The sequence below is a fragment of the Labrus mixtus genome, chromosome 23 (assembly GCF_963584025.1).
Source record: "Labrus mixtus chromosome 23, fLabMix1.1, whole genome shotgun sequence".
Taxonomy (NCBI): domain Eukaryota; kingdom Metazoa; phylum Chordata; class Actinopteri; order Labriformes; family Labridae; genus Labrus; species Labrus mixtus.
In genome coordinates, this window is record NC_083634.1 from 3,620,471 (window position 1) to 3,636,737 (window position 16,267).

At 41.5% G+C, this 16,267-nt stretch overlaps 1 protein-coding gene across 6 annotated transcripts in view; it reads left to right on the top strand.

The window, feature by feature from the left end:
- The window catches only part of nrxn2b (neurexin 2b), a 702,861-nt gene that overhangs the window by 230,282 nt on the left and 456,312 nt on the right, over positions 1-16,267 (top strand). For all 6 annotated transcript variants that reach the window (XM_061031595.1, XM_061031601.1, XM_061031599.1 and 3 more), the window contains one exon: positions 2,559-2,860. In XM_061031595.1, coding sequence (XP_060887578.1) covers positions 2,559-2,860 — 302 coding nt within the window. The remainder of the gene's footprint in view (positions 1-2,558; positions 2,861-16,267) is intronic.

Consider the following 16,267-nt stretch of genomic DNA (forward strand, 5'->3'; position numbering starts at 1 on the left):
TCAAATCTGACCTCTGCCCTTTGCTGCATGTCTGCCCAACATTTACTGTATCTCTTCAGCTGTCCTATCCAATGAAGGCAAAGAAATTGCACAAAAATATTTTTAAAATGCATACAATTAAGGGACAGTTCAAATTTGGTGAAACAAAAAATAAATCTTATTTTAAACGCAGTATTCTCCTCTTGACTGCTCTTGTTCAACGTCATTACATCTCTTGCACATTTGAAAATGATGGCAGAGATCGTTTGTCAGAAAACACTGAAAGTTTCTCATAAGAGAAAAATGTGTAGTTTTTTAAAGTACTATTCAACCTCAATGAAAGAAGGGATCTACTGTATATTTTGAAGCATTTAAATACAAAAATAACATTACTTCACATTCTGACTTTCATCCTGTTTCTTTAAATCGTGTGAAAGGGTGCTGGATAGCCTATCAACATTCACCCCATGTGCAGAGGCTGTAATCCACATCACAGCGGCCGTGGGTTCAAGTCTGACTTTGACACTTTGCTGAATGTCATCCCCCTTTCTCTCTTCAGCTTTCCTGTCCAAAAATGACAAAAACTGGAAAAAGTTATTTTTTAAGGAAAAGAGTATTGTTACCCCAGCTTTGGAGTTCATATTATATCATGGTGTGAGTGTAATTTAACATCCCTCGCTGCAACTCATTTATTAACTGATTAACATGAAGACATTGAACTGATACATTCCTGAGTCTTAAGATGAGGAAAAAGTGGAGTAAAATGATCTAAACTATTTCCCAGAGCATGATGTGATGTCTTTTTACTTTGTGTCCAAATAAACAAAAGTGAAAAGAAAAGAAAAGCAGTGAAACAGCTTTTGTTTCAAAATGTACTGAGATGACTAATCACTTATCGAAATATTTTGGTTTTGCAATCATTAAACCAGCAGGTCCTTACACTCTGGTAGTTTGTATGTAAATAGAAACACAATAAGATATGAATGTCGATCCCTTGCTCACCGGCTCGGCTCTTTGACTCGTATGATTGACGTGTCACTGTCTCAAGAGTTGTTGCCGTGGTGCTCTCTGTTGTGACAGATGCAGCAGGTGTTTTTTCAGTTTGTGACAGATGCACACCGTGTCCTCCCCTGCTGCTGCTGTTGGGCTGCTGTTTGACATGTGTCCGTTGTACAAACTGGGTGTTTTGACTGGTGCAGCTCTCTGCGGTGGAAGGAGGCCATGTTGCTGCAGACACACTGACACGCATTAGCAGAGTTGTCAACACCTTTTCATTCTTCTGCCTCTCCTGTTTGGCTTTTTTCCGAGTTGCTCTTTTAATCAACTTTGTCTCTTTTTGGCATCCTTACTCTCCCTCTAATTGTATCTAACGTCTTCTCTTCTGCCTGATTCAAAAAACACTCATATCTTGTACTTACCCAGCCGTCTGCTTTGCTCATTCATCATTCTGTTGTTTCAGTCCTTGTCAGATGATCCACTCATGGAGATATCATAATAAAATCATGCTCTCTGTGCATAAGAGCTGCATCAATGATCAATGTTGGTCCGCTCTAATCAATAAGCAAAACTAATCCAATTATTCCAAAGTATTTCTCAGTAGTTTCTCGCTGAGTGAAACAGGGCAGTACCAGTACTTAGGAGTTAATCTGCTCACTGAGTACTTTTGGCCTTAAAAATCTCAATTCTGGCTTCATCTTGCTTTTTAATAAAGTTTCCCTTCAGGCGTCTCGTAGGAGGTTTAGAAATACTTTGCCTTGAATATTAAAATGACCTATAATTTGGGTCTCATATTGTTTTTCTACTTAAAAAAAGGTAAAGTGACTAGTTTATCATTCTTGAAAGCATCTCTACTCTCTTCCCATAATAAAAAAAATGTAGAATACACCATGTAAATATGTGAATATTTTCATGAAATAGTGTAAGGCGTCTCGGTAAAATAAGCTACCAACTCAACTGTAGAGTCTGAGTGCGTCTGTGCTGAAGTCTTCAGGTCTCAACAGACGTCATGTGTAGGTTGCATATCGTATATCATATAGGTTGCGCGTGATTGACCTCTGAACTGGTTCAGATGTTACAAAATCTTGCTTGTGCATCCTCGGGTGAAACTAAGCCTAAAGGTGAGCACGAGTTATGCTGCGTTCCAGTTAATCTCAGAAGTGGGAAATTCCGAGTTCCCAGTCGGAAGTGTCAACTGGAATGCCCCCTTCAAAAAAATGAAAAAAAAAAATCTTCTTTGTACGCCATATTGGATAAGCTGTAATCATCACGGCGGTACTGTCATTTGAAGGTCAAAGTCCTGCCACCTGAGACCCTCCACCCTCGTGACTTACAGGGGAAACTTCTTGCTGTGAGGGACTTGTGTGATTAAACATTTTGTGGACCACTTCAGGCGCAGGCTGTCCTTAAATAGTTTCTGGAGTGCACAAATACAAACAGTTTTGAAGTGTATGGCTGTAGACTTGCACCAAATAATGACATGTGCATGTATAAGACACTGAGCAGTACAATTGAGCCAAACCAGCAACCCATGTCGTTTAATTTCAAAATGATTCACTTTTTTCTGTCTTTTCTTTCTCCAGGGAAGGAAGAGTCGGTCGCCACCTTCAAGGGCAACGAGTTCTTCTGCTACGACCTGTCCCTGACGCCCATCCAGAGCAGCACGGACGAGATCACGCTCTCCTTCCGCACGCTGCAACGCAACGGGCTCATGCTGCACACCGGCAAGTCGGCGGACTACGTTAACCTCTCCCTGAAGAGCGGCGCCGTCTGGCTGGTCATCAACCTGGGCTCGGGGGCGTTCGAGGCCCTCGTGGAGCCAGTCAACGGCAAGTTCAACGACAACGCCTGGCACGATGTGCGCGTCACCCGCAACCTGCGCCAGGTAAACACTGCCCGTGGAATCCTGGGGCCGCTGCAGTCAGAGTGGCTGCTCTGTCTGCCACCCGTCCTATCCTTTCTCTGCTGCCTGATTAATCCTCCGTCTTTTTTTTACTTCTCCTTATAGAGCGCAGCGGGAGTGTTTTCTTCATCCTCCTTCTTCTTTCCTGCTGCTCACCTTAACAGAAGTTTCTCTTTTCCAGGTTGAAGTTGAACTGCAGGCTGTTTCTGTTGTTTTTTTTTCCTTTTCTTCTTAACTTGTTTTTTTCAAACATGACCAAAGATTATTCTCACCTTTGTAATCAAAAACATTCAAAAGCAGAAGAAGTGAAACATCACATAGCAATCCAAAATGCTACTTTTTGTAACAGTAAACATACATTAAAACAAAAATCAGAGGCGACCAGGCACATCTGAAGGTGTTACCAAGGACATTCTTTTGCACGGTTATTAATGAACAAGTTCCCCCGCTCGGTATGTAAGCACATACTGTAATGTACTCGCCTACACAAATGCAATGCACCCTAATTCATCAAAGGTGACAATGCACTTAAACTCCTTCTGAACAAATTGCCGAACACATCTTCACAAAACCTTTAATCGTAGCTAATGGGAAACAAAAAGAGCACCAGCTACCTGTGTCTCCTTTTGTCTCGGTAGCATGCAAAGTTTTTTTATAGGCGCACATACACAAATGCAAAACAAGCTGCAGAAAATGTGAACTCTCTGGATGCTGGAGCTTTTAGTTACGCCAGGTCATCAATTGGCAGCTGCAGATACCAGCAGTGAGGATACGATCAATTCCACTTAAACTTGTCCTGCTTGCTTTCTTCTTTTTTTTTTCGGGTAATTGTAATGAATGGCTTGTCCAATCTCATAATGGGCATTGTAAGCAGTCCCAAAAGCAAACAAGCCCGATGTGAATGCATTAACACAACGACGGTGCATCGACGTATCTGTGAATCTTTAAAAGAAAGTTAAAGAGAAAAAGAAAAAAAAAAACAGTAGACGGTTTCAAACTCTTGTACTTGTAGACGCAGAAGAAAAGCCTCCCCACAGGAAAAGAAAAGTGACTTCTAATGTGAACTAAGTGCTTTAAAATTATAGGGAGAGATTACCATGCCAACCACACTGCAATTTCTCCCATGCTGCAATAATAATACTTAGTGTTGCAGTTTTATCTTAGAAATAGGAACTCGCCATGACCTGTGGAGCTGATGCTTTAATAGCCTGTGCTGGACTTGTTCAGGGGATGAGAGGCAGATGATCACACACACACACTCAAAGAAACTCACACACACACATGTACTGTCTGTCAGGGTCAAATATGTTCCACTATGTGTGGTCAAAAGAGTGAGACCGGCTTAATGGCTTTTTGGAGGCCAGCACAATTTTAAAGATTTACTGCCTCAGCCGACTCCTCCTACCACGGCTCCATAATGAACATGAAGCAAGAAAGCACCACATGCACATAGACACATGTGCTCGTCTGAGAAACCATTATCTGCTGGTTATCACTTCATGCGCTGGTGTTAACTTTCAATAAGCTTTGGATGCTCGGATTCTGCTGGGAAAATCAAATATTTTTCTCAATTTGAGTTTATTTGGAGCTCTAGCAATCCTGCCGGTATGTCGAGTCAGTCCATGTCTTAAAGGTTGTCATTAAAAATATTCTCAGTTTATGCCTTGTGCAGGAATGAACGAGCCACACCGTGCATTCAGACCATCTCCATTAACTAACAAAGCAGCTGAAATGCCCAGGGGATCACTCTAATTGACATACATGCGGCTGAAGTGTTAAAGAGCCCTGTAGATTTACCATCCCTCCCAAGAGACAAAAGAGGGAAAGGTATCGATGACATTGACCACCTCTGACCCTGTGTTTACTCCCCGGACTGATAGTCAGCTGATCAGTGAGCACTTTGATGCTTTGAGGTCTCGCATTTACACGGGTCACAGGAAGTCAACGATCCAACACATGTAGTTGTACTAATATCAGTTATATGCATAAAACGCTGGAAGGTAATGCTTCAAAGTGTTTGAGGTTTTCTTAACAAAGTCTGTGTAAGGCAATAAAACATAGACATTTTTTAAAAGTTTAACTGTGTTGTTCACCACCAGGAGAAGCTTGTTCCAGTGTTTCCAGGATTAATATCTGAAAAAAACATGGCCTCCTCAGCCTAGTTTTTTGAACATCTCAAAGAAACTGGTCAGAATATAATAAATATAATATATTGTGGCGCTGACAGGTGTAATGATTTAAAAACAAATCGTCACATTTTAAAATCCATCCTAAAATGAACAGGGAGCCAGTGGAGGAAGGGAGATTGTGCTCTCGCTTTAAAGACGAGCAGCAGCATGTTGGACTAACTGTCAGGCAAAGCAAGGCCAGTTTCATATTTAGAGCTTTTCAGCAACAGGACAATTCAAAGTGCTTCACACAAGATATCGTCAGTGAAAAGAGAAAAAGAAACATGGATGAAGAAACTGTAACCTCACATTTTGAATGTCATGATGTCATCTGCTCTGCACCGCCTCTCAGTGTTATAGAGCTCTGAAGTCGCCGACTGTAGGTGAGACAGAGTGCATTACAGTAGACCAGACGTGTTGAGATAAAAGCATGAATAAAACTTTTAAAGAACATCAAAACATAAAAAGGACTTAAACTTGGGTAAAAGAGTAAGCTGGTAAAAACTTAATTCAACAACCAAATGTATCTGTTTCATATTTCACAGTTTACAGGGAAAACAAAGTACACTGTGATCTCAAAAACATGTGCAGAAATAACAATAAATGAGATAACAGAAGGAGATTATGACAAGGGGGACACATTACAGTGTAATGCTTCCAGTGAAACAGATTAATCATAACAATACTGTTTTTTTTTTAGTCCAACATAAAATAATCACAAGCGTCTTATTTTTTATTTTTATAAAATTAAAATGTGTGTGAATGGAAAAAACAAGGAATTTATTTCTCCAACTGCATTAAGTCAGGTTTAATTTGGTGGATACTTTTAATGACATCATCTAATCTTTAATTGAAAACATAAACCGTGCTCCCTCGCTCTACTGTCTGCTCCCTCTCTTCCCATTGGAGCTCACATCATATCTGGCTTTTCAAAATAGCCTGCAGTCGACGAGACAAGCGTTGGATTCCAGCCGCGGTTATCGTACAGCCCCAGCGGTCCTCCCAAGTCTCATCCACTCTCTGTCTGTTCTCCTTAATGGCTCTTGCAACATCATGCATATCTACCGCTGCATCAGTATGCTCCAAAAATAAGTAAAGCATGTGAGCTCGCACAAGTCTCTCTCTCTCTCTCTCTCTCTCTCTACCTCTGACTGTCTCTCCTTATGTATGTGAATATTTGCCATCCTCCTTCACAAACCCTATGAATTTGTCAGCTTTACACGGCATAAAATGAAGCAGACAGAATTAGGTGAGGTGATAGGGACTCTCCGCCAAGAGAGAGGAGAGAAAAGGGGAGGAGTGAGGGGGGAATGGGGCATGCTGCATGCACAACAAGGATCACAGATTCAGAGCTCCCCTTGGTGGAATCCGGGGGAAGTGCAAATGCAAGCCGTGTGTGTTTGAGGAGTTTGGTTAATCCCTGTGGTGTGCACTTGATTGGCAGGCAAGGACACTTGCTTTGACCTCTCGTTGGTGCAAGTCTCTCTGCACAATACACACACACACCCGTTTCGCCTCATTCAGTGCAAACATTGGTGAGCGTAAGCAGCGAGGGATCCCTCCTTTATGTCCTCCCCTCCTGACATGATGATCCACCATCATGGACATCTTGTAGTCTTCTGTACTGGTGACCATCTTTGCCCTTTTCCCGTCCTCTGGGACCCATGTACACACAGAGCAGAAAAAAGGAAGGGCAAAGACAAAGATGGAAACCCTCATGTCAGGCTTCCTTGGGGAATGATAGACGTATCTGATACACTGCAGCAGAACAGACACACTGAGAAAACAGGTCAAATAAGAAGGATGAGCTGCCAGCCCAGCACGTGTTCAGCAGTGAAGGCCTGTCTTTAATTACATGCACAACATTCATATTCAATACTAAACTGCACATTCTGTGACTATAGATTTCTGATCTTTTTTAAATCCCTCTCTGATGTTCACTAAAGCCCTGCATGTACATGGACTTACCCCCACTACTATATATTCTCTGCAGGGGGAACTTTTAACATTGACACATGGACGTGTACTGAAATTAAAATAAAACAAATGTTGATGTCCATATGTGTCATTAAAGTCACTCAAGGTCAGTCCACCACTCTGTGTGTATTGCACAGTGCCAGTAGAGATAGTGCACATCAGGAAGAGGCATATTGATATATGTACATGTTTTTTTAATATACTGTAGTTCTTTCCTTCAAACATCAGATCCACACAGCGGCCTCAGTAATGCTGGCTTAATGGAGAGTTATTTATTTTATTATCTTTCTTTCTCTCCAAGAATCCTAAATATGTTCAGTGAACTTAAAAGTTTAACCTTCAAACACCGCTGTATTAATAACCAACAGAAAAAACTGTCCTGTATCTGTAATCCAACATGTATCAGACACTAATATTTGGTTAATCTAATACCAGCCTACTTCAAATAAATGGCCGCCTCCTTCTGATTTCAGAGATTTAAAGAAAGGCCTGGGACACTGTAATAATTCCATTAAAGTTGTACCTAGTTATGCCAACTTTCTATTCACTTTTCAGGGCGGCTGTGCCTCAGTTGGTCAAGTCGGTCCTCCCTCAATGGGAAGGTCAGGGGTTCGATGTCCGATGTGTTCTTGGGCAAGACACTTAACCCAAAGTTTTTCCCGCTGCATCATCGTCGGCGGCGTATAAATGTGTATGAATGGGATTAGTTAATACTGATGGACACTTTACATAGCAGCCTCTGCCATCAGTGTGTGAATGGGTGGATACAAGCTCAAGTCCATTTACCATCATACTTTTGTCTATTACATGCCAAGATGTGAAATTGGCAACAAAGTAATAGAGAGACCATTGCAGAATCCAACTCAGTTTTCCGTTTGCATGAACAAAAAAATGTCAGGAGCGTTTAAGTTACAGTCACTTTGACATAACATTTGTGAATGAACCGTTTGCTTCTCATGTGGTATTTGTTGGACCTATCCAATCACCTTACATTATTGTTTTAGAGATGTTCCTGTTCTATTGAAACTCAATCTCTGCAATGCCAGGAAATAAAAGCCTGATACCACGCTGTGGATCTACTGGAAAGATAGGAGCACAGAAATCCAGTAATCTGTATACTAATGTATTCTTGGAGGGCTAACTTTCCATGTAGTGATCGCCGCCACAGTCTGAATAGCCTCACATCACAGTGGCCCGACTGTAAGCTTAACAGGCACTCGCATCCCAGAGGACACGGCAGGCAGTCAGAGGAAACATGAGACGCACACTGACAGGGCAAAGGAAGTGTGCGCTTCGACGTCTGTGTTTGTGTTTGTTCATGAAAAGCAGAGGGTGAGTGTGTTTGTGAGCACAACAGAGAGTAGGAAACAAAGTATAGTGGTGCTGTCGGAGACTAAAGGAATATCTGAGCAGTGGGAGGATGGTGGGGGGGGGGGAGCGCGGGGAGAGAGACAGCGGTTTGTTCTCTACTACGAGAGGAGAACAAAAGCAAGCTTTCGTTTAATTCCCCAATGTGACTTTACAACCGAATGATTCAACACCGCTGTGTCACAGAAGTGGGCCAGTAGCGTCGCCGTCTTCTACAGGCACCTTTGAACTCAATATCTCTTTTATTGCTCTCCTGTTTTTCCTTTTTTTGTGTGCTTCACTGTCCCCATTTCTTCCCTTTTACTCTCTCACCTGCAGGATAATCTGCCCTTCTCTTGTCTCCCACTGTCTCTCCATTTGTTTCCACCTTGATGTTCTTCATGTCCATCCACCCATTAACACCGCTCCTCCTTGCACTTGGACCTTGGAAGCAGCTAATGGATTAATGAATGGATCAAACAGCCCCTAGGTTCGACTGTGTGCTCGGAGTTCAGATGGAGAAAGTCAGCTCTGCTCCGCATCTGTATCAAGTTCAGGAGAGGCCCAGTGACAAACATATTAGGTTACACAAAGGCAGTGACCCCTGTGAACCATATCAGAATCCTCTGCGGTATTGCAAAGTGGTTTCATTTTATTCACTTAGCTACTTGAAAGCCTTAAAATCCTACAGAGAAGGGCATTTAGTCTAAGTTGATATGAACACTAGTGATTCAAACTAAAGGGAAACCATCATATTAGCTGCTCTCTACTGTAACTAGCAACAGCGGTAGAGCTGATAGTAGATCATCACATGACTGAGGTCTTCTTAAAGCATCGTTCCCCTTGAAGGTGAAGAATTTCAAAACATTTCTGCACAGATTTCATTCAACCTTTCATCCATCGTTCACCGACTAATATTCTGGAACCGCTGTTACTGAAACATCACCAAAGCATGCCGGGGAATTGATCACGTTTATTACATGAGAGCCGACAGAATGAGAAAGCCTACTCTTCCCCTCCAATCAATAGAAGATTGCTTTGACACTCCCCCTCCGTGTTATCTTTTTTTGTCTTTCTCTTCTTCACTTACTTGTTCAGATTGTTTTTTTCATCCATATCTGTGAGGCATGATCGGCGACAATTATCCTCCCTCTCCCTTGTCCTCTTCCATCACTGTAGCCCTCCTTCCCCATCCCCATCCGCTTCCTCATCCAACCACCCTCCAAGAGGCGGCCTGAATCCCTAAGAGAAAGCCAATCAGTTCCTCTCCCATTCCTCTTCCCCTCCCATGCTCTCTCATTTTCTCTCTGTCTGCCTAGTCCATTTTTGTTAGCCACTTGTCACTTAGCAACAGGCTGCGATAATACAGTAGTTGCATTAACCCTTACCAAACAGCTAAGACCTCGAGTTAAACATGATATCATAGAGAAAATAACGTCTTGAACATCGTCTTAGTAGGTAACAGCAATAGCAACCCATCATGCTTAAGTTCTTGTGTACTTTGGAACAAGAGCAAAAAGGAAATAATAGTCAAAACACAAAGAATGGGGTTGAAATACCATGTGATTAAAAAAAACAAATCAGCTCAAAGGTTGCTAATTTACTCTGGAACCAAAGGCCTACATGAATCGGCTTTCCAGTACGTGCACCATTCAGACGAGCTTTCACTGTACCATTCACACGTTAGCATCTGAATAAGGTCACTATAATGCATTTAGCATAATGACAGATTGAACCTCTTGTGGCCGAATCAAATACACCATTTAGAGTGCTCAGCTTTGCCAACGCATACAGCAGCATACTTTAATGGAGATAATAGGAATTGCTATTCAGGGCTGGCAGTGATAGTGGATTTGTTTGATGTGCATAATGACATGCTAACACCCCGTAATCCTTTCTCAGTTACCGCCAATGACATTTTAAGTATTCCTAATGTTCTCCAGCCGTGCTGAGAGGAGGAGGAAGTGGGGGGGTATAGGGATTGTGAATGCATGTTAAGGATTCTTTTTGCATTCATTTTATGTTTTCCCCCATGCCATCACCTACAGTACAGGTTATCCCATTGCATTGCAGAAATCACAACCACCCTCATACTGAAAAAACAACTCTCTGAAAATCTCTTCAGACCAACGCTGAGAGGTTTTGTGCATTTCAGGAAAGAAAGCTAATTTGCATCACATTTCCACCGCATTAGCATATCTGCCCGCAATCTCATATTCACTCACTCATCAGCCTCATTTGCCATTACCTGCTCCGGCACTTTCATGTTTATTCATCCCTCTGACTCGCACACCTGTAATCAGATAACATATCTCTGCACCATTAGATCATTCAGACAGGTGGAAACTGGTACTAAAATGTAAGTCAGACAGAAATAGCTAATTCTAAGAAGCTGGCGGTGGATGATGTTCAGCAGGTTGGATGACTTAACAAAATAAAACTAAGTGCAGGGTCTTGCAAAATGAATAAGAAAGAAAAACTCAACGAACATTAATGAGCATTAAGTTTCATTGTTGAACCTGAACTAGATGAGCCCTTAAGCAAAACCATTTTTAAAAAATAGTTAAAGATTTCAGCTATGCATCCAAATTAAAAAGGTGTTGTGCCCATACACTGTATAAACATGGATGGTGTCTCTGTGACATCATCCATTGGTTGCTGAAGAAGCCTTATGAGGCCCAATGATGGCGTTCCCTATGTTGGTAAAGCTATCCAAACCTTGCCTTCAATCAATCTAGAATCAGGCAACGAGGTGGAGCGGAGGCGGGCATTTAACCACCTGGTAAACAGCTACGATGTGTCCACTTGTCAGTCAACTCAGCCTCACTCGGAGTTATACAAATGTTTAAATAGCTCTTAGGCTTTGTTAAATCAAATGGATTTTAAAATGGAGAGTTCAGCCCCCGTTCGGTTTGTACCAGTGAAGAAATTAGCTATAAATACTTTTTTTTTTACCAGGCTGAAAAGACATTTATGTCTACTTTACGATTCTCCACACAGCATCAGACAAGGACTCTCTACAACACAAGAGAACTTATCCAGACTTGTTGTCAGTAATCATTCTAGTAGAGACTGTAGAGTTTCAGTGTCCTTGTTAATCCTAAAAAAAAAAAAAAACTAATCCTGGGAAAAATAAACTTCAGGTACTTTGCAGTCTTTAGCCTTACAGTTAAAAACAGCTGGCACTATACTCTCTCCGAGTCATGCATATTCATGTTCACCTGCTATAGCTTACCAGTGCTCACTACAGGATCAAGATCTAAAAGAGATAGTGAGTAAAGGAAAAGTTACATATACAGAGGAACTTCTAGGCAATTTGGAAATGCATTAAAATCCCTCTAATAGTTAGAAAACCCATCTGTCTTTGGAAGTTATTAAGTGTATTCCTTTGGAAATGTATGTCAAGCCCGACTGGTTACATAGACATGAGGCTTTGAGCTAGGCCAGGCTAAATGCAGGGCACATATCCACCCAATCAACTCAAACATATAAGGTAGTTAATCAGTAATTAAGTAATTTACCATATTCTAGTTTAATATGAATCTCTTCTGTAACACATTCTGTCCTCAATCATGTTACTTGCCGATTGACATTGTGTTGAGACACACCCTAATGGCATCTTCAGGAACAGAAGGGCTGCTGTGCAAGGACGGAGTAGGACAGTCAGTCTGTGATGGGGATATAGACATGAGGATGTTAGGAAGCACAACGGAAAAAGAGAGAGAATTGGGACCATCTGCATTGCAATCCACAAAATGTTCTACTGCAGTTTTTTTTCCTCCACGCACACACCAATACAGAGACACACACCCTCGCACACTGTTTGTTTGCAGACTTCTCTCTCTGCCGTAATTGCGGTGACATTCATATTTGCACCTGAAGCCTGTCTGCCAGTTTCCATTACTTGGAGCCAGATATAGAAAGACAGGGACTAGAGTGAATAGCGGATGATTGGAATGAATGTGGAACCAAATGTACCTGAAAGAGCTATTTTGAATCGAAGCCCGACTCCCCTCCATCTAATGGGGTCACCTACGGAGTGTCTGTGTTCCTAAAGAAACCCCTGATACACCACACAGTCATGAAGACGAGGCAGATGTATGTTAAAAATGTTTATGTTCTAAGTCGTACAGCCGACAGAATCTCAGCCAATACTTCAATGTTTACAACGTACCGGATTCCCAAGTATCGGTCAACATTATTTCAGATTGGGGAGGTTTCACTTGATGACAAATAGCACCCATTCCATCCACTCCCATCCCATAATACTATCCAATAATACCAATTTCATTGCTTATTTCTTAAGGGCCAAATTGGAAACTTAAAAGACAACAGTAATCATTCTTTGGACGTTCTCAGTTACAATGATATATCTATCTGAATGAGGGATCTTGGCTCTACTGTCGTATCCATTGATCATTCTCACAGTTTTGTCATTAAATATTTATTCTGCTTATTCGCTGGTGGCCACAGTTCAGTAAAGTCCACAGTGATCAGGGAGCCAAAGACAGGCCAACTCATACTGGCATCATGTTGTTTTTTTTGCGAGCAAGTTCAAAGAGCCACATCAACAGTTTCACCTGTTTGTGAAATGCAAAGCTTCAAAAAGCCCGGAAGTGAATTACCATGGTAACAGCAGCTAATATCTCCTCTTTTCCTACCAAATCCCTCAATATTTAATACATGAAGATTTCTTAGCCCAGGGGTCCCTTTGAGAGAGATGCAACACAAACTTGTTTGTCGGGGCCTCTGGTTGTTTACATGACTGGGAGCTTTATCCTCCATCAGCAAACATCGGCAGCTTTCGTTTTTTTCCCACATGGGTCAATTACAGAGAGGGTGATGGGCTGTCGCAGTGGGGGTGTCAGGCATGCTGGGTTTCAGGTGAAGCTGAAACAAGCACGGTGCTAAGAAGAGGAAATGTACTCTGAGAGAGTAAAATTAGTCATATAGGAAGGAGTGAGGTGGTCTAGTTCTGACACTCTTGCATGACTAGTCTCTCTTACAAATCGATCACTTCCTAGATTTATCTTTTGGTACTCTTAGCTGTTGTGTGTTTCCAAACATAATTTAAAAACCCTTCTTTCTCAGACAATATGGGACTCCTGGTCCTTGGAGACTTCCTTTGAAGGATAATAATAAATTCAACTAGAATACTTTCTTATATCATTTCAATATGATAATGCATGACTGAAACCCTGGAAACCAACTAGAGACCACACCACTCTGTCTACTTTTCATCGTAAAAACAAAACAAATGTTCGGCATGGTTGAGCCTGACAATGGAACAACAATGCAACAGTACGAAGAGCATTGAAGCCTGCAGCTAAAGGTGTGTCACACAGTCGCCTTCTCTGGGACTGAGCACACTGTAAGGGTCTGGTGTGGACATCATGTGCAGGTTTTGGAGCAACATGTGATGCTAAGTAAACAACGTCTATGTCAGGGAAGGCCTTTCTTATAATAGAGAGACAATTCCAAACTACTTTCTGGATGTGTTATAACAGCATGGCTCCACATTGAAATAGCACAGCGGTTAAACTGGCCCGCCTGCAGTCCAGACTATGAAGAACCCCTGAGCTGTTGAGCAGCAGAAATCCTACCTAAGAACTGGAAAATGTTTCACTTTCAAAAATGTAAAAAATAGCTAAGCCTTCAGTACTTCTATATATCTACTTTTACACATCAATTGGTTCACTGGCTCAGTTTTGGTACACTTTAAAAAATGTCTTTGTAGAGGTTTATTGGTGAACATAAAACAAGAAATGGTAGTTTTGTTCCAACAACTGTCAATGCTTTATTGGGACAATGCAACAGACAAGCAAACAATATGTTCAGTGCAGGTCAAAGCAACATAAATCATCAAGGAAACAGTAGACAAAGAAAATATTACGCTTCCTTTTCATTAAAGTTTGTTTTTTAATACCAAGTTCTAAATTGATGTTCTTTTTATATCCTTCATTCCTTTGCATATTGGACGCTTTAGGCTAAAGCCTTGACTGAGACCTGCTTAGATCTAAAAAAAAAAAAAAATGCCCTTGTGAATATACTGCTTACTCACAGTACTTTGTAGACTGACAGAGTCGTTCACTCATCACGCAAGATTATGCAGACACCATTCAAACTGAAATCCAGCTGTAATCTCTCCCTTTCATTTCCACTGCCCATTTTTTTCCCCACTCCTTTCCACCATTTCATCCTGCTATTTCAAAGATCATCAGCAATTTGTGAAGGATACATTTTTCACAGCCGTCCCTCGGCTGTTCCGTCAAAGAACTGATGCGCAGATAAACTCGACATCCAGACATCAAACGCCTCTGAGGGATGTAAAAACTTAAAGAATTCAGAATGTCGCACTTAGTATTCTCTCATTTCTTTTCCCTTCTGCGGTATCACAGGCTGTCTCTGAATAGCTTCCAAAAAGCTGACAGTCATTGTCACCTTTGTTAGGGTACATTTGTCGGACTTAATTAATCATTGTCTGGTTGCTGATTGCTGAAGCTTCCTATCATATCCTCTCTTTGATGCATCCGCTTTAGTTTCAGTCAGAACGCACACCCGGGAGAGCAGTGTGGTTTTGGATATGCAAATTCACACCCACCTCAGAGTCTTATTTACCTTGTTAATTTATTAAGAGGAGTGATTAGACAGAGTGGGTGACGGGTGACTGCACTCCAACATGAACCCCGGATCAAAGAGTGGGTGTGCATGAAGCTTGAAATGGGTCTGTTGGCCCCATAGGGAGGACTTTGTTTATGCTCACCACTTAGACTCAACTCCCACACGGATGGCACCAACACATAGTAATCCATCCCACACAAAAAACACACCTACAGTACTCTACCTACCGTGCATGAAACAAAGCCGACTCACTGGAACAACCACATGCAGACCCTTACACAAACATGAGACACAAGTGGCATCTCAACAATTAAATCTAGAGCTTTGTTGTCAGTTATTGTTCTTTAAATTCTAATAACCGCGTTACATAATAATCCCATATTCACAATCAGGAGGACCCCATAAATTCAGACTTTTGGTCCAAATTCTTGTATCAATTATGTCACCTGGGGCAGCTGACATTTCCAAATATCAGATGGAGATATAAGATGTCCTCTAGATGTCCACTGCGTCCTCAGGGAAGACTCTGGGAAGATTTCAGCGATAGATCTTTGACACTCTCACTGCCATTTGCAAACATGCACAGTCACCCGTGAGAGATGTTACAAATAGAGCAAAGTCCTGAGACAGTATTTGAAGTGGATTTTCTTTATTCCACTGGACAATAATTATCATATCCTGAATGGACATTTTTTTTCTGCCTAAGTGTGCAGGCGTAACACAGCAGCAGCATTGTGTTTGAACGAAATTGAATCATGGAACAGAGAACTGACAATCATAAGTTATGCAACACATTTCAGGAGTGATGTAGTTCTGTTTCATCTTCAAGTTTGTATACTTCTCTTCTTCTCTTCTTTTCTCTTTTCAGCAGCTGCACAGATTGCTTTTGACAGTGGAAATGACTTCACAACAGAATGACCTTTTTTCTATTTCTTCCAGGATGCTGCAGATACCAAAGATAGCACACGATGAAATTCCTCTGTCCATCTTTCTTCTCTTCCACATCCTCTCAAAATATGCTGAATGTATTGTTTTTTCTTTTCTCTTTGAAACTTCCAACCATGATTGTGTATTTCTACAATGCAATAATTTCTTTTTTGGTTTTCTCTTACACATATTTACAGTCGGCCCCTTTTATGTCCACCTGGGGACATTTTCCCTAGAGATTTCCACCTTTACGAGTCATCAAAACTTGATTGGCCCCCGCCCAGTACTAAAGAACGCCATTTTGAAAATGGACTTGACCCCAACGCCGACCAAGCCACCTGACCAGATT